The sequence below is a fragment of the Netta rufina genome (assembly GCF_964035555.1).
Source record: "Netta rufina genome assembly, chromosome: 2".
In the NCBI taxonomy this organism is placed as follows: domain Eukaryota; kingdom Metazoa; phylum Chordata; class Aves; order Anseriformes; family Anatidae; genus Netta; species Netta rufina.
The window spans coordinates 78,107,827-78,130,349 of NC_140124.1; the positions used below are offsets into that span (position 1 = coordinate 78,107,827).

A 22,523-nucleotide genomic window follows, 5' to 3' on the forward strand; every position below is an offset into this window, starting at 1 on the left:
GCAGGGCTGATACTGCCTACAGAAGACTCACCCGTGCTAATAAGAGCTCACTAGGTGCCTTCCCTGCTCTCCGGAGGAAACTATACCACTTCAGAATTAACTGTGCCTTTTCCACTCCTCCTCTTAATGTTAAAAAAACAACTCCTTCCCAACCAGAAGTTACCTTCTTTTGCTATTTTACCTTGTGAAGCAGTAAAAAGATATTGTTTGAACAGCCCTGTTCCATTACGTACTATCCATCTAAAAGCTAAGTGGTATTTCTTTATAGAAAATGATTTACTAAGAGGAACCGTAAGAGACTTGAGGTTATTTTATACAATTTATTACTAAGAACAGTGACAACCAGAAGAGTGGCTAACCCGAGGCATTGTAAATGCTTTAACTCCATCAGTGTAGCTCAGAGGCTAAATTCTGCCTGATCTACACCTTTAAAAAAAAATTAAAAAAAAACAAAAAAAAACCACATAAAATATAGCTTAAAAATTATCTTTGATGTAGAATACGATCCAAATAGTGACACATTAAATACTTAGAAAATTAAACAAACCTCTTGTGATTTGATATGAAGTTAGATTGCTATTCAACAATTTTATTTACAAACATTGTGAGCTGTTGTGTTGAATTTTGAGCTGGTTCAGAATGATCTATATTTTTTGATCAGGATATTGAAAAAACTTTTCCAAAAAGCATCTGTGCAAAACAAAATGAAAATCAAGCAAATGAGCCTTCTTTAAGAGTATGGATCTGTTTGGACTAAAAAATTGAACAAAGTGTTTATGAAAAGTACTCTTATATGTTGTAGAATGTTTCTGTCAACTAATTCTGATTTCTTCAGATTATAAAATGTTCCAGAGCTGATCATTAGGCATTTGGTTATCTGATATCATTTCTTCTTTGTGAATAAAAGCTTTCAACTGCTTTAAAACAGAACTGTCAACACCGAGCTGTAGTACTGCATGGATGGCTTTTTTCATGACGAAAATCATGCAGTCTTTTGAGATGGGGATCATTTTCACATTTATTTTGTAGCTGCACAGATATTTAATATTAATAATAGGAAACGGTAGCTAGTAAGAGCTCACAGATAGAGATGAACGAGCTATTTTTTGTAAGTAACTAATGAAAACATTTACATATATAACTATGTATTTAAAGATTCAAAACTCAACATAAAACTCAGGCAGTAGGTAAATAAGAAAACCGAAATGTCCACTTAATCTCCCATATAGTATTAAACAGGCCTAGTGTGTGGGACATATTGACAAATGCATACAGATATTTCACTAACTTGTTTACCTGATCCTTCTTAAATGAAGTTAAAGGCAACATTCCTTAAATTTTAGGGGAATATTCTGGAGTTATTTTCAGTCCATAACTATAGCAACCAAAATGCTTCCTGAGAAGAGTGTGCATTCTTGCTAGCCTTTCTTCAACATAGTGAATCCTACCAAGATCTCTGGTCAGAAATTAATCAGTTATATCCTGAAGTCCAGGTCATAAAAAAGGAAATGCCTTGTTTGCCTTAGTCCTTGAATGGAAGTAAATCGAGGCAAAGAAAACAAAAACAAAAACAAAAACAACAATAACACCACCAAAACACATCAAGACTACCTCTTCCAACTCAACATAGATTAACTCCAGTTACTTAAAGGACCACCTGCAATGTTCTGAACCAGGAATAGCCCTACTTTGCAATGATCACTTTTACTCTTCTACTTTTTGGACTTGCTTGCTGTAATGATGGTTGTTGAATACCTTTGAAAATACTTAAAATGTTATTATTTTTCTTTTCAGAGATCCTTTGAGACTGCAAAAGCTGTTTAAAGGAGGAAGACGGCATGAGATTGGATTCAGTGCAGTAAAGTAGGTTAGTCTGAGGACAAGAAAAAAGTTGCTGTTTAGATCTTCTCGTGTTGCCGTGATGAGAACTTACCATTGCTTCTGGCTGCTGTTTTGGGCTGGTCAGCCCCACCAAAGTTTCTTAACTTCATTGTCAAAAAGGACTAGTGGCTTTCCAGAGAAGGGAAAGGTTTTGGTATTGTCTGGAAACAGCAGGAGAGAACTCAGTCGTTCCAAAAGGAGCTGGATGTGGAATCAGTTCTTTTTATTGGAGGAATACACAGGAACTGACTACCAATATGTTGGCAAGGTAAGATTCTTTTAGACACATCTGTGTTTTGATCTTAGAAGAGTCAGAAAGTCAGTAATAGCAAGTAGGTAAGAACAAAGCCTGCTACAGCTTGCACTTCTCATTCCTGTCTGCCCAGCTTCAGAGGACATTAATTCAGCAGAAAGGTTAGTACACTTCAGCTTCAAATTGTAATTCACAACAGAAAGTTCCCAGTTTAACTTGCAAGTCCTATGGCCAATCATACACAATTCTTTTAGAGTTGTTTTTTGTTTGTTTGTTTGTTTGTTTTTAATAATTTTTGTCCGGAAATAATGCAACTCAATTATAGGACAGCCTAGGCCAGTTATTAGCTTTAAAATTTAATACGTGTTTTCCTTCATGCTCTGCTCCTTAGCTTTGTAGTGTCAAACTATATATACCTGAAGAGGGTCTAGTCCAAGATATTTGGGATTCACAGTACTCATAATTTGGTGAGGATTTACTCTACCCAACAGACGGCAACCATTTCAGTGCTTATTCCGCACTGCACACACCAACGCTGCAGCCACTTTCTGATGAGGTTTCGTGGTGCTCTGTGACATGACCATCATACCACAAGCCATGCTATTACAAAGAGTTGAAGCACACTGTGCTTGTACACTAAGCAGTGACAAGCAGCTAAAAACTGCTAAGCTCAAAGCATGCTGACAGAAAAGGGTCTACAAAAAAAAAACAAAAACAAAACTTATACCACCCCAACTCTGAGAATATCCACCTCCCTGAGCTGCAGACCCCATGTAGGTAGCAACCTTTGTGTGAACTGTAGAGCGACTGCACTCGTGGTAAATCTAGAGAGTCTAGACTGCCCAAGGTGCCATAGTCTATAGGAGTCTCTCTTGCAGAATATAGAAATTATGCTATTGATGATGACATTCAAAGTAGAAACAATACAGCTTAGTTTTCCAAACTAAAACGGGATTGTGTCTGATCTAGTTTGATCTTTCAAGCCTCTCAGCAAAGGCTACAGATCACAGTGGTTTGACATTTTATCTCCCTCTACAAGCTTCTGAGCATCCCCATGAGAGATGGTGGCTGCTTTTCTTGCCTGCCAATCAGCTGTCACTCAAAGCTGGATGTGACACTCCTTTCCTACTAAATGGCTGCAAGGCATGATTCAAATGAAGAGCTACTCAGCTGGCGTAACACTCATAGAGCTCCAACCAGGATAATCAGCATTCACGAAGAGTACCATTGAGCCCAATCTACAGGAAAAAAGCCAAAGGCAGAAAGTCCTCAGAGAGAAGTAGAAGGGAAGATAAGAGGGTAGGAAAAAAAGCCAGAAGAGAGTAAGAGGGGAGAAGTAGAAAGACAGAGGTGGATGGAGAGGAAACTTTACAAAGAGGAATCAAAACAGAGTGGGGGCAAAGGAAAATCAAATGGGGATAGGAGTCAGGAAGAAAGGTTACCTAAAGAGAGCACAATAAAAACAGAAGACGAGACAGCAAACGAAGAGCAACAACAAAACCCAAACAGATGAGAAATATGGAGTCAAGGAAAAAGAAAGAGCACAAACTGGAAGACAGCACTCCTCCACGCACTCTTCTGTTCCACACATTACCTGGGGGGGTCGAGGCAGTGGGGTCTGTCTGCAGCACATCATTTCCACTGCAAATCCTGACGTTAAACCTTCTCAGTCCCAAGTCCCCCACACTTTCCACTGCAGAATTCAAGCAGAATCCATTGACTTCAGAGGGATTGATAGGGGAGCAAATATTCCTGCAGGATAAATTTGCTGAGACAGTTAAAAATGGTCTAGTTGGACCAGAAAATCAAGAAAGTTTGAAGTGGAGTCACTGAGAGAGAAAAGTGGATGTTAAAAAAAGTGTGGATGTTATTTTAAAAAGTTATTCTCCTGTCTATTGGTACTTTAATATAATACACTTACTGTTACAAAGCATAGAAATGACACATAATGTATAAATGTCATTGATTCTGTGTCCCTGGGCTGTTCACAAGTGGCCTTTCACACGTCTTTCAAATGCCAGAACTGCTCACACCCTTGTAATTGAACAATTAGCCAAAAGGCATGGAAGAGCAGCCATTTATTATTAGAGAAAGTTGAGTATTGGTGTGAGGATAAATGATAGAAACAGCTGAATGTCTCCAAATCGAGGTAACCAGGCAATTTAACTGAGCAATTAAACTTGATTGGTGTGGGCAAATGAGGATAATGAACATGTTTATGAAGCATATTTTAGCTCAGAGGACAAAATGTTAACTTTAAATATGAACTGAAAATATTTGGCTATCTCCTTTTTATTCTTGTATCATAAGGAAATGTGAATAGGAAGGTCTTTGAAAACAGAAGCAATATAAAGTAAAGTAAAGGGGAATGGTACTTGTGTCTTTCTGTATAAGCAGTCATATCTAGCTGTTCTGTTTTTTTGTGTTCAGTGGTCGAAGCTAGTTGGAATTAACTTCAGAATTATAAAAAAGATGTACATAAGCTACAAGAAAAAGAAATCTTTTAGGCTGCTTTTGCTTTTGTCTTTTCTGTTCATTGTTCACATCTGTTTAATTCAGACTCCTGTACCAAAATTTGAGACGTAACATGTCTGCCGTAAAAGACTCCAGCAGCATTATTTCGATAACTGCCCAAATTACACTTGTGAAAGCCTGTAACTGTTTATGCTACAAACCCCACATTTATATCATAATAGTTTTGGAGAGAAGGGAAGGAATGCATTCAGGTCCGAGATAATAAAAAAGGTAAGCTCTGAGGATATCAAACAGCAGTAGAGCTCAGGGCAGTACTGAATGCAATGCTGAAGCATCATGAGTCACAGACCAGAGTACTACAGCGCTCTGTGGACTCTATATCCAACAAACCCAAATGCTTCCATCCTTTAGGAGACAATTGCCCAAGCATATACGAAACATTAGCCATTTTCTGGTACCCATGGTTACTGTGAACTGTTACAAAGAGGTCCCCAGTTTTGTTTGACGTGTATTTTACTGTCAACCCAAACATGCTGCCGTGTCACCTTGGACACAAGAAACTGCTGGTGTTATCAATACAAGTTGATCATATGCTGTGGCACTGACACCAGGGCCACCATTTTGTCGTCCAGTGTTTGTATTCCTGCACTTCATTCCCGTATATTCACAAAATAAATCCTTTTAAAAAGAATAGAAATTCACACCTCCAGTCCTGGTTAGTCTCAGACATGACAATATAAGGAACTTGTACAGAAGTTCTAGGCTGGAATTATTCATTGCACTGCTGAATAACTTGTGAGCCACAGCTATTCGCTGAAGTGTGATTGATGGGCACGGTGACATTTTAACCTGAAGATATCTTTTCTTCTGGTTCAGGAATTATGGCACTTGGCAGGGACTCAATCCCAAAATAAAATAAAAAGATTACATGAGCATCAAAGTAGAGAAGTGCCAAGTACTACAACCCAGAAAAATCTGCAACACTTGAGTTAGGTTTTTACAAAGATCCAGTTGTACCAATGGTTGTTTTGTACAGTTTTAAAGGTCTGGGGTGAACATTGCTCTAAATCACAGGTAAACGATGAAGTGGTAGCACAGCTATATATGAAAATATATGCTATGTTCCCTAGAGGTCTTCAGATATTACTGGGCGACAGAGTGAAAAAAAATCTGCCCTGTTAAAATTGCAGGCTCTGAGGCGTAGGTGCCATTTGTATGCAGCTGATGTCTTTACACAGCTATTCCACTGGCTGCATAAAATCCATGTACTGGCATCCATCACCGAGTCATCTCGTCAGAGCACAAACCCACAAGTCATTGTTACATAAAGGGATAGGATGCTTCTTCCTTTTAGACTAAAGAAAGGTCTGAACAAACCTTAAATCTTACTCATTAACCCAGAAACTGCTTCTAGCAGCCTGCAGTAGAAAGAAGCAACTTGCCTTCCTGATAACAGTGAGCACAACTGTGGAGCGGTTCTGTCACACTCTGCCTCTCTGACAGTAAAAGGAAACTTCCAGACATACTTTTCATTTTCCCTGTGTCTTACTGATGTTCGTATAATTCAAGCAGTATGCTTGCCTGGAAGCTATCTGATGTTTCTACCTGTACCACCCATCATAAACAATCAACCTTTGCTGACAACTCCATTTTTCAAGGAAGATAAAGTCAAAGTCCTGCCGCTATGTGCCCTGGCAAAGCAGAAAGGAGACTGCAGCACTCTCAGCAGCACCAGACTCCTTTCAGTTGGTGTCAAATGAACACTGGGAAGGATGGGCTCCCCTCTGTCAGGAATGGTGTAGGCACCATTGATCCTGCTTCTGAGGAGGAGGGATGCACTGGATATTGCAGTATAATTTCCAGTACTATTCTGCTTTCTTTTCCCTGATTTTACTTCTGGCTGCAGCTGTTCTGCAGGCAAGCACCATCAGAATCAAACCAAACCAAAGGCAGAGTCTCCAAACCACTCTGAGTTAGTGGGACTAAGTCACATACTGAATCACAAAACAAACAGGATTTACTTGCTCTACCTTGAAACGAATGCTGTAACATATTCCTGATGTCTTCAGTTTCCTGTTCCAAATGCAGTGACCATTTGTTATCTTTACATCGCCTAAAATTAAAACTTCTATTTGTGACTTCTACCTGTTGAGTGGGTCTACTCAAAACAGTTTTAGATTTCTTTTGATGTTGAGGATATCATTTCTTTTGGACTAGATTCAACGCTCTGCTTCCAGGAGAAACGAGCCAGTCTCTGAATGGCCTCTTGGTGCTGAGCAGTTCCTGGTCTTCGAAGGGCTCACAGCAAAACTGTCCACCTCTTGGTTGCATCAGCTGAGCTGATGATTCCAGCGTAACCCAGAGCCCACACAGGGCTCCGTGCTGGATCCCTGTCCCTGGCAAGACCTCAGCATTGCTCTTTCACAGCCAGATGTGCACATGAAATTTGTGCACACCACGCAGGAGGAGGAGGATTAAAGCTTTGTTCCTTTCCAGATGCAGCCTCCCTCTGGCACAGCATCTGTGTGAGGGCACCAGGGTCCTCGGGGAGCACTAATGGCTGTCAGCACCATGCTCCGCAAAGCCACTTTTCTTTTAGCAGGGCACAGGGCGTTTGTGGACCATTTGTGAAACTCCTGCCCTTGCTGCTGACAAGAAAGTCACAAGGTCCTTCACGAAGACCAATATTAGTTACTTGCAATGATATGTTAAACACTGTCATGAAAGAAGCACTAGCACCAGCACTTTATAAATGAGGAAAATGATGTACAGGGAGGTTAAGTGACCTATGCTAAAAATCAGAACTCTCTAAACCATGATCAAAACCAATAATAATAATAAAAAAAATCAAGAGTTCTTAGCCCCCACCTGCCTCCTGCTTCAACAGGCTGAGTATGTGTCTTTCTTGTAAAAAGTGGAACAAATGCCGTAGCACATCTGCACTTCCTTTATTCCTCATCCATCATTCATATTTTATGTTCCACCACTTGACTTTCCCAACTGCCCTTCGTTCCTATATTGAATTGCACACACACAAACACACACACACGCTTGTCTTATACTCCTCTTTGAAAGGTTTACTGGCGCTGATAGATGTTCTCTATACTCTCAGTCCCTGTGGAATGGAGATAATTCTGAAACGAGGGGCAGTTGACAGGTTAGAGGCCCAGGACGTGAATCCAGAAACAGCTTGCAGATTTTAAGCCATCGTATGGGGACTAAGAAAGGAGATAATGAGAAATGGGTGGGATGCGCAAAGATGTTATTCAGAAAATGAAAGGGAGGAAACAAAGCATGTTTAATGTTTACGGTCCTCATAATTGTGAATCTGCTTGGCATCATCCTTATGCCCAAACACATTGCACAACATTAGAGCCTTACAACCATCTGTCTCAAACATACCACATTTCCTCCTTTATGGCACATGATGGTACTTACAATGTAACGGTACATAACCTCCTCCCCTTCTTCCCATTCTACCCAGAGAAGCCAAGGCAAGCACATCCTGGGACCCTCAAGCCAGTACTTCTCTCTGGCTTGAGAAACAAAAAGAAATGAAAAAAACTTATTTTTCATCTCTCGTGCCCTGAACTCCACAAGTTTGTTTTCCGTATGCTAATGACCCAGTGCTTACATTTGAGGCCACCTCTTTTCACAGATCATCCTGTCCTCCCCTTGCCAGCAAGCTGCCTGTTTTCTTGAACTGTGTGCCCTTAGACTTCTAGCTACAGAAAAATAGCTCAACGCATTAATCTTTCTTCCCAAGGACAGGCTGCAGGTGAAGTTCACACAATTTGGAGGGTTACTTAGATCACTGGTCTTTGGAGCTGTGATTACCCTTTTCCTATTTGTTTATATAGCTGAGTAAAGTCCTCACTATAAAGCTGCAATGTCACGAATATGGAATTTGCAGGGCAGCAACAGCTAAAAACCCCCCTTTTCAGGCTCAAGACAAAGATCCATTGTTATTCCACCATTCATTATTTACAGTTGGCTCACCGACAATATTAAACCATAAAGCTTAGAGAAATCTCTTTATTAAATGAAACTCTTATCCTCTGTGACTCCCCTTGCTTCTGCTGCTGTTTTTCTTGCTGGTGAACAGAGGTTCACAGTGGGGCAGCAGCAGTCTGAGAGCTGTGGCCAGTCAGCATAGCATTTCAAAACACAAAGTGAAAATGTGTTGTGATGTGAATAGCTACTGCTGATCCGTATGCGTTAATGCAGACCATGTCTTGCTTTCACCATTAATGGGGTGAAACAAACCTTCGCATGCACTTGCAAATACTTCAGGGTTCAGTGAAGCTTATACTTAGTATCAAAGTCTGAGGCGGCAGATGAAGGAAAGGTAAGAATCACACTCTGGAAGGAGGGGAGAAAGGAAAAATATAAATCTTTTTTTCTTTTTTTCTTCTAATTTCACTCAAAAAAAGTATATACCACCACCAAGAAATTTTGTAGAGGAAATAACTGAGTCAGCCGAGAGCTAACCTGTATGTTACAGGAGAAGGGAAAAAGCTTACCAGCAAATGTTTATTCTGGATCTATCATTCCTACTGTTTTCTTTTCAGAGTTGTTTATTCTGGGGTTATATCATCCGAAGAAGACTGCAGCCCAGCTATCCCCAGCTGCTATATGCCATGTTGTACCGAGCAGGATTCTAGCAAAGCCCAGCTGGATTGGCACCTCTGTAGAGCAATCCTGTCTATCTGGCACTATTTCTTCCTTTGTCTCTCTGCGAAACATCAAGTGTTGTTTCACCACTAGACATCTATTTGAACAAAGAAGGTTTTACTGCCCTGCACAGCTTCATAATCACCATTCTGTCTTCTTTAGTGTGTTTGTCATCTTTGCACCTACTATATCTTCATGTTGGAAGGCTGCATCAGTCAAGTCAAGTAATGTGTGTAACTTCTGTGTTTAGAATCATCTCATAGTCAATAAAGGGTTAAAATCTCCCTAAAAGACAGAACCAAACCATATCACTGTACCTTTGGCTCTGTGACATGGTTCCTCCTACATAGCAGCCCTTGTAATCCAGCTGACTCGGGCACCAACAGAGGAGTTAAAGGGCATGCAAAGAGAGGTGTCAGAGTGTTCACAGCTTCTTTCCACTCCATGCTCTTTCTGTGGTTTTACACATTTCAGGTCAGTTGCTTAAAGCAGAGTTAATGCTGCTTACAACTGCTAAAATCCCTCGCAGAATGTCCTGTACACGTAGGGAATAACAACCTCTAGGGGTGTTGCAGACAGAGAGTTAATGCCCTGTGCATAACAACTCTTGCATGGATATTCATAATTGTAAGCTGGTGTGAGCTTGAGCCTCATGCTACTTCCAGTGATAATGCCCTCAGGATCTACACAATGCACCCTGACAAGCCCACCTCACGCAAATACCTCTGATTTACCTACAGAAAATATTTTCTGGAAAACTACTTTCAGATGATTTAGACTGATTGGATCATATCCATTACATGTTCTTAAGATATTTCTTTATTCCACAAATACTAGGTAGCAATTTGGAGAACACAGACACAAATATTCTCACCGAAAGAATTCCAGGCTCTCTACTCAAAATCAGCCCCCGTTCGTAGACAAGCTGTGTTGGATCTGAACTGCTGAGGACTGAATATCACTCTGACAGAATCACTGAATAATGCAGGTTGGAAGAAACCTTTAGAAGCCCTCCGGTTGAACCCCCTGCTCAAAGCAGGTCCATTTATAAGAGGTTGCTCAGGGCTTAGTCCAGTTCTGAGTATCTCCAAGGACAGAGATTCCACACCTTCTTCAGTGCTTAGCCTTCTCTCCTTTCATTTTTTTCTCCTAATATTTAATCACAGTTTCCCTCATCGCGGCTTCTGTCTGCTGCCTTTCATCCTCCATCTTCTCCAGCTCCGTCTTCTCTACACTGCCCCATTATGTAGCTGTAAACAACAATACGCCTTCTCTTCTTAAATCTAAACAAAAACATTCCTTTCTCCTCTCTTCATACATCATACACTCCAACCTCCTAACCCTCTCGGTGACCCCTCTGTAGACTCCCTGCAGTGTGTCAATGTCTTTCTTTTACAGAGGAGGGACGACACTAGATGCAGCGCTCCACTTGCATTCTCACGAGCCCTGAATGGAGGAGAATGAACTATGCCCTCTATCAATGGGCCACACTACCTCTAAAAGAAACCAGTGTACAGCTGGCTTTCTTCTCAGCAAGGACATGCTGCTGATTCATTTTCAGATTTTTGAAACGAAACACCCGGATCCTTCAATGGAAAAATGTTTTCTATCCAGCCTGTACTGCTGCAAGAGATTAGTCCAGCACAGACACAGGACTTTTTGCCTTTGCCTGTGCTGAACTTCATGAAGCTTCTACCACTCCATTTCTTCAGGCTGCTGATGTCCTTCTGGATAGCAGCTCTTCCTTCCCAATACTGACAGCTCTCCATGCAACCAACCTCAAGTTTTTTATGATTTGCAGAATTGCTGAGAGTGCATTCTATCATTCGAGGTGTTAATAAAACCATTAAGCAGTTCTGACCCCCAGTTAGTTCCTCCTCCGAGGAACACCACGAGTAATCAGCCGCCAGCTGGACTTCTAACCACAGATCTCAACCCTTTGAGCATGGCTATCCAGCCAATCTTCCACACGTTACTGTATCTCACCAATTTGTCCATCAAAATACTGTGACAAAGGCTTTACTGAAGTCATGCAATATCCTCTACTCCCTACTTGTCCACTGTGCCATCCATGTCATCATGGAAGGCAAACAGGTTGGTAAAGAGATTTGCCATTGCTCAATCCACACTGGTTCTTCCCAATCACCTTGGTTTTCTCCATGTTCCTAGATTTAGCTTCCAAGCAATTTGCTCCCTGGGACTGAGGTATAGCTGGCCAGCCTCTCATTCCAGCTCCTTCTCCTCCTCTTTTAGCATGGGTATCACTTTCCCTGTTTTCAGAAATTAGGAACCTTCCTCAGTCACTATGGCTTTTCAAATATTACGGAAAGAAAACATTCCTTCACCATCCTTCGATGCATCCTATATTATCCCATGGACTTGATTTTATCTGATTTGTTTAAAAGGTCTTTATTCTTTTTTAATTTTTATTTATTTATTTTTATCTGCCGTGTAATGCGTTATGTCACCAGCTTTTGCTGCCAGGCTCAAGGACCTTTGAGACTTGAGGGCAAATTGCACTTTCACATTCTCGAGCAGTTTGCCTCTCTGCACACGTCCAACATAGTGCATCCTCTGGTCAACTCATCAATCACTTATGTGAAGAAATTGTCTTATGGCACTTTGCAGAAACCTGGGTTGCAAGACATCAGAATGATTAAAGTCCCTCACGAGTACCATAGCCTGCAATCACACACCTTCCACCATCTGTCTAAAGAAGCCTTCATATACTTGCTTTCTTTGAGTAGGCAGCCTGTAGTGGATGCCTACCATGATATCACTTGTGGTGGTCTGTCCTTTTATCTGCAAGCTCTTGAGTGATTTGTCACCTGTTATTCTTCTTGAAAGAAGAATCTACTCAGTGGCAACCTAGGCTCAGGTTTCCCATAAGTAAACTCTTGGTCTAGCAGCCTTCCTCAGGAGGGCCCTGTCAAGATTTATATATGAGGCCTTTTCAGTTGCCTCACACAACTTCTTAATTATCTGTTTACACAACACAAACATTAGAAACAAAGTTAGGAAACATGACAGCATGGAGAAATTTTTCCTTTCTTCACTTTACAGCCCTAGATGAGCCAGGCATGCAAACAGATTAAAGACTCTACTGAACCTGTGGATATGAATTTATTTCCTTCTTGTTAGATCTTCATTTAAATGAGAATGTGGCTTCTCCTTTGTTTGAGTGTTCGTCTATATTCTCTCTTCTCCACTCCCTACTTTCCACCCTGCCACGTACACTTTCACCTAGCATACAAAATTCATACACATACCTCTGGATTTGATTGGCAGCATTAAGTACAGCTCAGAAAATCAAGGGGTCACCTTTGTCAGTAAGCAAAGGATGAGCATTTGCTTTCACGCACATCCATCAGGGAGTAGTAAGAAGCTGTTACTTACTGAAGAAGCCTGATGTTTTATTCAACTACATCCCAATAAAAACATTTCTGGATATTAGGCCAAGCATGTTTTTTTTTTTTTCTTCCATAGTTCATCATTAAGTGATATCTACTCACTCCTCCCCACCCCTCCCCAAAGAATAGAGATTTTTACTGCATTAAAAATGTATTTCTTCATCTAACTTTATGAATCCATGTTATTCCCACAAAAAAAGATCAAGGCTGATATAATATTAAAGTTAAGGTGTTGTATTTGCCAATGATTTAGAGATATTTTTTAAAGTTTGGAAGTCTGAGAAAAACACTTTTCAGTTAAATGGGTAATTTTGACCTCTTATAAAGAGTAAGCCCTGGGTAAATTTCCTGAGATACTGAAGGCAATCAAAGCTGGACGTATAATACAGACTGATTTCAGTAACTATTCTAATCAAGTAATTTAGGTATTAAGGGACATATACTGAGACAAATTATTAGTTACCAAGGTGCATGTTTATAGAAAGTACTCTTTTTTTTGAAGAAAAAAATCCTAATTTCAGTAAATACCTGTAGTCAGCTAGCATTATTTGAGTTCCCTTTCTGACTAAGTAATGCAGTGCAGGATAGAAGTCCCATAAAAGTCAGCTGGAGATTTTCAAAGATACGTGGATCAACCCACAAAAGTATTCTGCCATAAAATGACTACGTACACACACAAACTCTTATGATACCTTTTTCCTGTGTGATTTTAAAAAGACTGCATATATGTATGTATATATGTAGTAGATATCTGTATATATACATATATATATATGTCTTCTGGCTCAGTGAGTACCTTTTCTTGCAAAAATGGAAATGCAACATAGTCAATATCTTATTTAATAAAGTTAAAGAATGAAGGTACATTAACTATGCTGTAGGTATCTTTTCCTGTGCACATACCTGTCTTTGAGATATACAAGGATGTCAGGATATGGGAGCTATTTTGCTCTGACTTGAAAGAAAGCTACAAGGAAAGTAGGTGCTCTTGAATTGTATTTGCAATTCTCATTGAAAAAATGGGGATTTAGGCAAGAGACTTCCATGGAGGCTGCCTTTTCTTCAGGGACTCATTGCACTCCCACTGAAACTCATTACAAGTTAGGCACTTAATTTTCCTTAACTCCACAGCTCACCCAGTAGAAGAAAAACCACACATATATTTTCACTTTTGCACAAAGTCATAAGTTTTAAAACACCTCCAGATGTTATTTGAGCTCATATAGCCAGCTCCAGAGTGCAGAAACTCTCCCATCTACCCCCTCCCTTAACTAACGTGTGATGACAGTGACTTTCAGATGGTAGAGAACAAGCACCTGAGAGCAATTACAGTTTGTAGTGTTGTAGCTGGATTAGGAATAGGACATCAACCCATCCGCTAAATGCAGCAGGCACTGGCATAGCCACAGTATTTCCCTTGCTTTAATCCAGTTTCTTCAGTCTTTCTGCAAGCTAACATAGAGCAAATTATACCTGAGACTTTCAAATCATGTTATAATCATTATGTACAGAACTGAGCATTGTTAACAACCCACATTTGACTGCAGGAAGAACGCAGAAGCATCAAAAAGCGATCTAAGATCAGACAGTAAGACTGTGACAGAGACAATATTAAAACCTGCAAGTCCTGTATTTTCAACTACAAGCCTACCTTTCCCTTACATATCTTGTGTTTTTGTCAGAGACGCACTTGCATGCACTTTACTCCTTGCTGTTGTTATTTTTTTATACCAAGAAAATCATCAGTTATGCCTCAAACTAACCTTCCTGTTTAGTCTTTAAGACACATTCTCGAATCCAATGACTGACTATTCAGTTATGGGAGGAAACCTGCAGTGATGAGCAAGTCTGTCTCCTATAACAAAATGACTTGTGCAGCTCTTTATGGCTTTCAAAGCTTCAAAGGACTGAATTTTCATTGCTGACTACCGAAGTGTACACACTAGGTAATAAAATAATTTTTAATCTCTCCTAATGTTCTGCTTAGATATACATGCAAGAGAGTATTCTTTGTACCTGAGCTATGGTAGGCAAGTCTGGTGGTGGCTAAGTCCTTCATGCTTTTCCCTAAGTGAATACTGATGCTTCTGCTAAAACCAGTCCCCCTGTCTACCAGGTACTGTTTCTAACCTTATGCACTCTTAAAAAATAATGGCAAAAAGGGGCTGGTAGTCACTATGACAAAGAAATGCCAGACATTGACATGGACGGACCAAAAAAGCATAAAAACGTTTTTTTTTAACAGCCTTGGCCTTCCATAAGGAATTGAATACTGTTTAACAACCGTATCTTTTGTAAGGGTAATTCTTGAAGTCTGCTATTTTGTTATGATTGCTGCTGTTTAGCTGGAGAGGGCAACTGCATAATGAAACCCAACTGCTGTATCAGTTTATAACAAATTAGTTTACAACAAATATATATATGTATATTAAGTGAGAGAAATCAATTACTCAGAGATGTAATGGCTTTGAGTTCTTCAGTGCCTACAGAGTGAGACTGGATCTCTTTCTTCTGGTTATCAAGTAATTCAAAGAAAAGCAAGAAGTTTGGTGAAAACGTGAAATTCAAGGGCCCTTATGTATAGAGAAGATCAGGCTTGGACACAATCTGCCTTATTAACTAGAGACTTATTTGTCTGTCATAACTGTGGATTTATCATTTACAATTATAATTGTGGTTAGAGACAATAGCAAGAGGAACAAATAACACTGCATTACCACAGAAAAGCTGAGCAGCTCTCAGCTCAAGAGAATATGGAGACACCTTTACATAGTTTGCAGCCTTGTTAAATAGTCATTAAGATGTGATAACAAGTTGCTCCTAGAGGGAGCAACCGACAGAATAAGAGACCTTCGCAGTTTGATGTACTGCAGTGCAGGACAAAAGCTTGAGTGTCATTGTCCCTGTTTAATCCCATTGAAGAACAGCAGCAGTTGGGGAACCCAAGAGGGAAAGAGTTGATAGGCCCTAGGCAACGTTGAAAGGACTGACACTTCCCAATTGATTTTCTGCAAAGATGATTAGCTGTGGCTGCATGTTTGCACTTTGGGTTAGAAAACCCATTTGTGATTTTGAAGGGTGTGTAATAAAAGCATGAGTCACCACAGCACGGATCTTTAATCTTAGTTTTGCATGTTTTAAAGAGGACAGCAGGTTCCTGACTACTCTTTGGGCAGCCTGTCCCGTAAGCCAAGGATCACAACATCAGCCAAATTATCATCCAGGTCTGTCTCAGGCCGTGCAGTCTCGCGTACAGTCCTCACAAAAGCAGAATGAAAAGAGCCTTCCAACCTGCCTGGAGGGTGCGAGTCCGGAGGGTCCAAAGTGAGAGCACTTCGTCTCTTGTCTCCAGTCAAATGATAAATTCTCATTCCAGTGCCCTTTATACTCTATTCGTTACTCCTTTTTCTTTTTCCTTTTTTTTTTTTTTTTTTCACTCTATACTCTTTATCATAGGGCCTTCCCTGCATTTTGTTTGTTTGTTTTGAAATCAGATGCCATCTTTTGGTCTCAGTTTGCCTTTCAAGCACCTGTTTGCTTCTGAATCTTGAAATGTTCTTACTGCTTCTCAGTCCATTCATTTCCTGAAGCTGTTTGGAAGCACAATACTGTTTTTAGCTTCTCTCAGTGTCATTACAGAGAATGGATTGGCACTGCTGCTTTTGAAAGTGAATGAGAAATACCACTGACATTTTGATACTCTCAAGAAGCAGATAGATACCATTACCCTGGTGGGTTTTTTTGTTATTACTGTTGTTGTTTTGTTTCTGTATTTTTTTTATTTTTTTTTTTGTCGGTGTCTTTTTATTCCTCCTATTGTTCTCAGTCTCAGCACAATATTTTTGCAGATGATTCTACTGTTACTGAATGCTTCTATCCATCATCTAGCTTTTTTACCCATTTGCTGTGGGTACAATCTTAGCATTTTTTTCTCCTTTAAACTCATGGGATGTTTATATTTTAAAATCCTCAGGGTTAGAGCTAAGGACCAGTACCTAGGTTAAAGGAGCACCTAGGGGGCATTTTTGTTTTACCTTTGCCTCTTGATAAAACTTTTCAGTTACATTTTGGACTTGAGTCCAAGTATTGGACTTTGAATCCTTTACAGAACTTTTGGTTTATATTTCAATTTTCACTTTTTTTTTTTTTAATTATTTTTTATTTTTTTGCTAATCTACCTGATTCCATGCAACTAGGGCTGATACAGTTTCTTTGCACGAAGTAGGTTGCAGGTATGAACTTTATATAAAAACATAGCCCATTTTATATTATTTTATCAATAGCATTCCACAACTGAATATCTTGGGGTTTAAAGTATTTCTGGGTTTGCTATACTACCCTTTATAGCATTAAAAAAAAAAAAAAAAGAGGAGTAAGGACAATACAAATAAGACATTGTGTATTTTCAAATAACTCCAAAGAAACCAACATCCCCAGAAATCTCATATAACCTTAGCAATTCTTCAATTCTGTTTCATCAGTTTATTACAGGTTTTACAGGTTTAATATTTGCACACCTGATTTTAGTACTGTATCATATCCTTTACCACTGATCAGAATATCTCACAGAAAGAAAAAGATGATCTTAAAGATGGAAGGAATAGAAACAGGATAGAAATGCAATGTTCATGAAACAGGAGTTGGGAAAAAAAAATCAAATACACAATGAATGGTCATAAATTTGAAACAGTAAGAAAAGGAGAAAAACCTGAGTGTTTTAGTCAGTCCTGGGATGACAGGAAGAAGCTAGCTCAATATGGCAATGAAAATGGCAAATGTACCTACTCATTTGTAATGAAGATAGGAAAATATTATCATCACTGTTTAAAAACCTGCATCCACTCATACAGAAGGAAAGACTATAAAAATGGACCAATTACAGAAAAACTAGTGGGAACATCAGTCCTTCATATCTGGCCTTTTCTTCACTGACTGTTTTTGGAATCCACTTGACTCGAAAATGAGAGACTATGACTGTAAACAGGATTCCATCTGAGGACTGAAAAGTGCCCATTTTACAATAAAAGAATACATATAGGCTGTTAGCCTAGCAAAGAAAAGTACTGTAAGCATAAGGGATTATTATCTTTAAATGTTGGAAGAGGAAAAATACATGAATGTGGGAGGAGGTCCTTAAAACAGAAAAACAATCTTGGCACGAGAACACAGCTAATCTGGGAAGCAAGATTTTTTCTAATCATCAGAGCAGTGATTTCTTCAAATAGGTACTGTGTACCTGTCATACCTTTTTCTTCACTAGGCCTGGTGGGAAGCAAGGAAATTAGAACTGCATTCACAAACTCAAACACTCTGGAATCAGTCACACTGAGCCGTATGAGGTTTATTGTATTAACTATAATGTAGTAACTACACTTTCTATAGTAAACTAATCACTACAATAGACTAATTCAAGTACTCTGTAAAACTGCAACATCTGTAAGTCAAGAAAGTGAGGAACAATGAAGATCATAGAATCATAGAATGGCTTTGGTTGGAAGGGACCTTAAAGATCATCCAATCCCAACGCCCTGCCATGGGCAGGGATGCCACCCACTAGGTCAGGTTGTCCAGGGCCCCATCCAGCCTTGCCTTGAACACCTCTAGGGATGGGGAATCCACAGCTTCTCTGGGCAGCCTGTACCAGGGCCTCACTGCCCTCTGAGTGAAGAATTTCCTCCTAACCTCTAATCTAAATCTCCCCTCTTCCCGTTTAAAACCATTCCCCCTTGTCCTATCATTATCTGCATAAGCAAAAGCTTCTCTTCATCATTTTTATAAGCTCCCTTTAAGTACTGAAAAGCTGCAATGAGGTCTCCCTCTTCTCTTCTCCAGGCTGAACAGCCCCAGCACTCTCAGCCTTTCTTCATAGGGGAGGTGCTCCAGATTGCTGGATTGCTTAGGAAAGCAGATCTTGGGTTAGTGAAAAGATATAAAAAAGTGGTTATCTACTTCAAGCACCTGTCATAATAGTCTAAATAAAGCCCCTGCGTGTAGGAGCTCTTTCTGGCAGCTGCACATCTGGAATGATGGTGCTGTGCTCTGGTAAGGTCAAGTCTGTTTGCATTTCTCTTTTCAGCTTGTCAATACTTCTAGTTTGGTTCGTTTATTTTCTTTGGAAATGACAGTGTTTGAATCTTACTTCAAACTGCTGTTCCCCCACCTCTTTTCAGGCTGTAGAGTATAAATGTTCATATAATCTTCAAATTGTTTTGTGTAAGAATGGAATCACTTCTTATAGCTCTCTAAACACCTTCTCCTATTCTCTTCCAAATTTTTTTTTAGCATCCCCCCATTTTTACCAGAAATTTAAGTTAAATTTTTGAAATAATGATATAATTTAAAGGTAGGTACCTACATCTTAACGTAACAATGCAGATATGTGACCTCGGTAGACAAGTAGCCTCAGTGTTCTAGCCACAGTCTCTGTTCACTGTCCTCTTTCAATAATGTTAAGTCCATTAACCACTTCAAATTAAATTTTATAGAGCAATAAAAGTGTTGAAACTGTTCATTTCCTAAACAGTTTGGAAGAACAGTAGCTGCATGAAGCAAAGAAACCTACTTTGTGCCTTGACTGGTCAGCTGGCTGTGCCGTAAGTAGGCATATAAGCCGTTGCCAAACACAGAACATTCTGACTCTTTCCCAGCCAGGATTTAGGGGATATGAGAAGGAGCTTAGCATTTTGCAGGCAAGAGGTTTTGAGGATATGGATGGAGCAGGATGTATGAAATACCATGCAGTGGGGCTAACTGATAGGAGGAAGAGCAGGATGCTTTGCCTAAGGGGTGAGTCAGAAAGAGAGGTTATGTGAACCATGAAAGGAACCAGAGCTTTGCATAATTGAAGCCATAAGAACATGGCACACACATCCCCAGGAAATCTCTCATTTCTGGTGATGCTGGATCTCCCTGTGGATCTTGTGGATTATCTTTTTAGAAAAAAAATCTTTTATGTCTTAAAATAATTTATTTAGTTAAGTATTTGCCCTGATGATACGTGACACAGTGTATGAATTTGTAGGTATATAGCATACGTTCAGTGTTTGGCAGGTACTTTTTGGGGCATTAGGAAGCAAATAAGTAAGTTTCAGCAAAATATATATAAGTAAATAAGTACTAATGTACTTAGTACTAGTGCTAAGTACTAATGTACAAAAAAATGTTTTTTTCCTTTTAACACAGAGTCACCAAGCGGAGTAAAAGCTTTTGGGATGATTATTTCATGATATTAATGGTGTTGATTATGATATTAATTTACAGGGTTGGTTGGCGTTACAGGGATAGAAAGCGTCAGGAGGGACAAGGAGGTTATTATTCTGAAATAGAAACTGTGTGCAATATTATAGTATTACGGTATTCTGAGTACTTTAGTTTTTCTGAATGCTGTAGAATCGCACTGTGTAACCTCAAGCAATACATGTCATTGAATTTGTTCAGTACTAGACAAGACTCTGCTGTTTGGATCTATTCAATTTGGAGTGAAATCATTGCTGTGAATGCTGCCAAGTGTAAACCAGTGATTCTCTTTGTTACCAACTGCCTACTTACTACTTTAATAATTGGTCTCTATTTCATTATTGTGCTGGGGGGAAAATGTGACCACAGCAACTCCAGAATAGCAAGTTCTTCTAATAAACACAAACAATAAGAAATGAGGCAGTTTATTTCTAGATAACTGTAGGTTGATGGTTCAGTGTGTACATCCCAAGGTTAACTGGCTTGTGTCTTTGTAGAAGTCCAGGAACTGTTCTGAAATTCAGGGAGTTGGGGGTTATATTCACAACAGGAACCAGAACTTGGTCTGTACGATGGATGGAAAGGCGCCTAGCCCACTGAATTGCCAGGTATCATAACCAGTGATATGACATTAGTGGGAGCTAAACTGCAATTTACAGCTGTCTTACATAACCTAAAGCCACTTCCTGAATGAGATTAACTACAATGTTTAAATCAGTGTTACAGAGTGAGGTAGAGGAGGGATGTTATTTCGCTCTGGAAAATATCCATGGCCTGCAATTTCAGTTTTTTGGAATTTAATTACCACAGCTATAAAAGTACATTCTCAGTGAAACCTCATTACAAATATGTGTGCTGGAAAGCTGCCTTTCTCTAATGCATTCCATTTTAACACACATAAAAAAAAAAAAAAAAAAAAAAAAAAAAGACAGAGCTTAATCTTAACCTATTATAATACATGGGACCTCACTTTCATTACAGAGTTTTGGTGCTGCTGTTTCATACAATTTTGTATCAAGGTGAATTTTGAGTGATTAGTAAAGGGCCCCAAAAGGGCCCCACCAGTCTCTGACCAGGCTGAGGCCCATCAGCAGCATTGTGGCCACCAGCCCCTGCCCTGTAGAGGCCACAGCAGGGCCGGGCTCCTGCTCCCTGCAGCCCTGCCCTGCCTGCCCATGGCCCCCTCCCAGCTGGGCTCAGCCCGGCCTTGGCCCCATGGAGGTGCCTGGTGCTTGGTCTGCCCCAGTGCCCCCAGTGCCCGGCTGCTTGTGGGGCACTGGGAGGGGCCTTGCCTGGCCCTCACCTGTGCTAGAACACACTAACGCTGCTTCTTACAGGAGTACTGCCGACATTTTGGAGTACAGCTCTTGCACTTTGCAGTACCAAAGCCAGACATTAACAACTTAATGCCAATTTGATCTGCTGCTTTCATGCCATTTCAGTTTATAGTCTTATTACGAAAGTACATGAAAGACTCCCTTAAATTCTCCCCACATAGTTTGTTGAAGTAATTCCTATTTGTGCAGCATGTGTCTGATTCAACTTTTGAAAACCTGGTAAAATTTTCATGGATTTTTGCTTTAAAGTCAAGCAACCCAACGTATTGGAGATTAACACAAATACTGTAAATGTATTCAGTCAGAAAAAAAAAATGTTCACAGTACAAATGCTTTGTGCACAGCTTTCACCTACCTTTTCCTTTCAGTCATGCTGAGGAGATGCTTGTCACTGCCCTTGCTGCTTTTGGGGGCCTCTGCCACTGTGACACTGGGGAGAGCAAGGCTGCTTCAGATTGTGGCTACATTCAACAAAAAATCCTCTTTTAAAATTACTTATGTATGTGACAATGAGCATGATGTCAAATACAGGTGGCTAACACTGCAGTCCTGCAAGCATTTTAAACATCTCTTTGTGTTTCTTGCTGGAGGAATTAGGCCCTGGCTGTTTTCAGAAGCAGCCATGTTGGTATTTTGGGCCAGGACACTTCGGGGGTGGAGAAGGGGGGAAGGAAAAAACTGGACAGTTTTTATTTGACTATAAATCATTAAAGGCAAACCAGATGGTTCACATAACAGTGGCATTAAAGTACAATGAGTAAAAGTATGCCTAGGGCATAGTAAAATCTTTAATTTGTCATTCATCCTCAGCCTTAGCCAGTGATTGATGGGTGATTTCACAAGTGTCCTGACAAGATTCTGAGTGAATCAATTTACAATAATATTAATACACCTCAATTGGTGATGCATTTGCTGGATTTTTTTTTTTTTTTTTTTTTCCTTGCAACAGCATAGACCTATTTCTTCACAATTTTGCTTACCTTTGGAGTATTGCTCAGTTCAGTGCCCCGCTGACATGAATGTCATTGAGTAACACTGAGTTCCTCAGGAAATAAAAACTCTAATTTTAAGTGGAGCACTAAAAACATTTGGCTGTTTTAACATCGTATTGAGGAACAGTAATACGATACAGTCCAGCTGACATGAGCACTGTGTCCCACAATGTATTATTCTATCCCATGACTATCTGCCATGGTCCATTTATCTGGCCTGTGACCAACTTTATGCAGAGGATAATGGACACTCTTTTGCAACACG

At 39.9% G+C, this 22,523-nt stretch overlaps 1 protein-coding gene across 2 annotated transcripts in view; it reads left to right on the forward strand.

The window, feature by feature from the left end:
* Positions 1-1,921: 1,921 nt before the first annotated feature.
* The window catches only part of LOC311206468 (cadherin-6), a gene marked incomplete at both ends in the record, with an annotated part of 47,494 nt that continues 26,892 nt past the window's right edge, over positions 1,922-22,523 (forward strand). For both annotated transcript variants that reach the window (XM_084281802.1, XM_084281803.1), the window contains one exon: positions 1,922-2,149. In XM_084281802.1, the coding sequence (XP_084137928.1) occupies positions 1,922-2,149 (228 nt within the window). The remainder of the gene's footprint in view (positions 2,150-22,523) is intronic.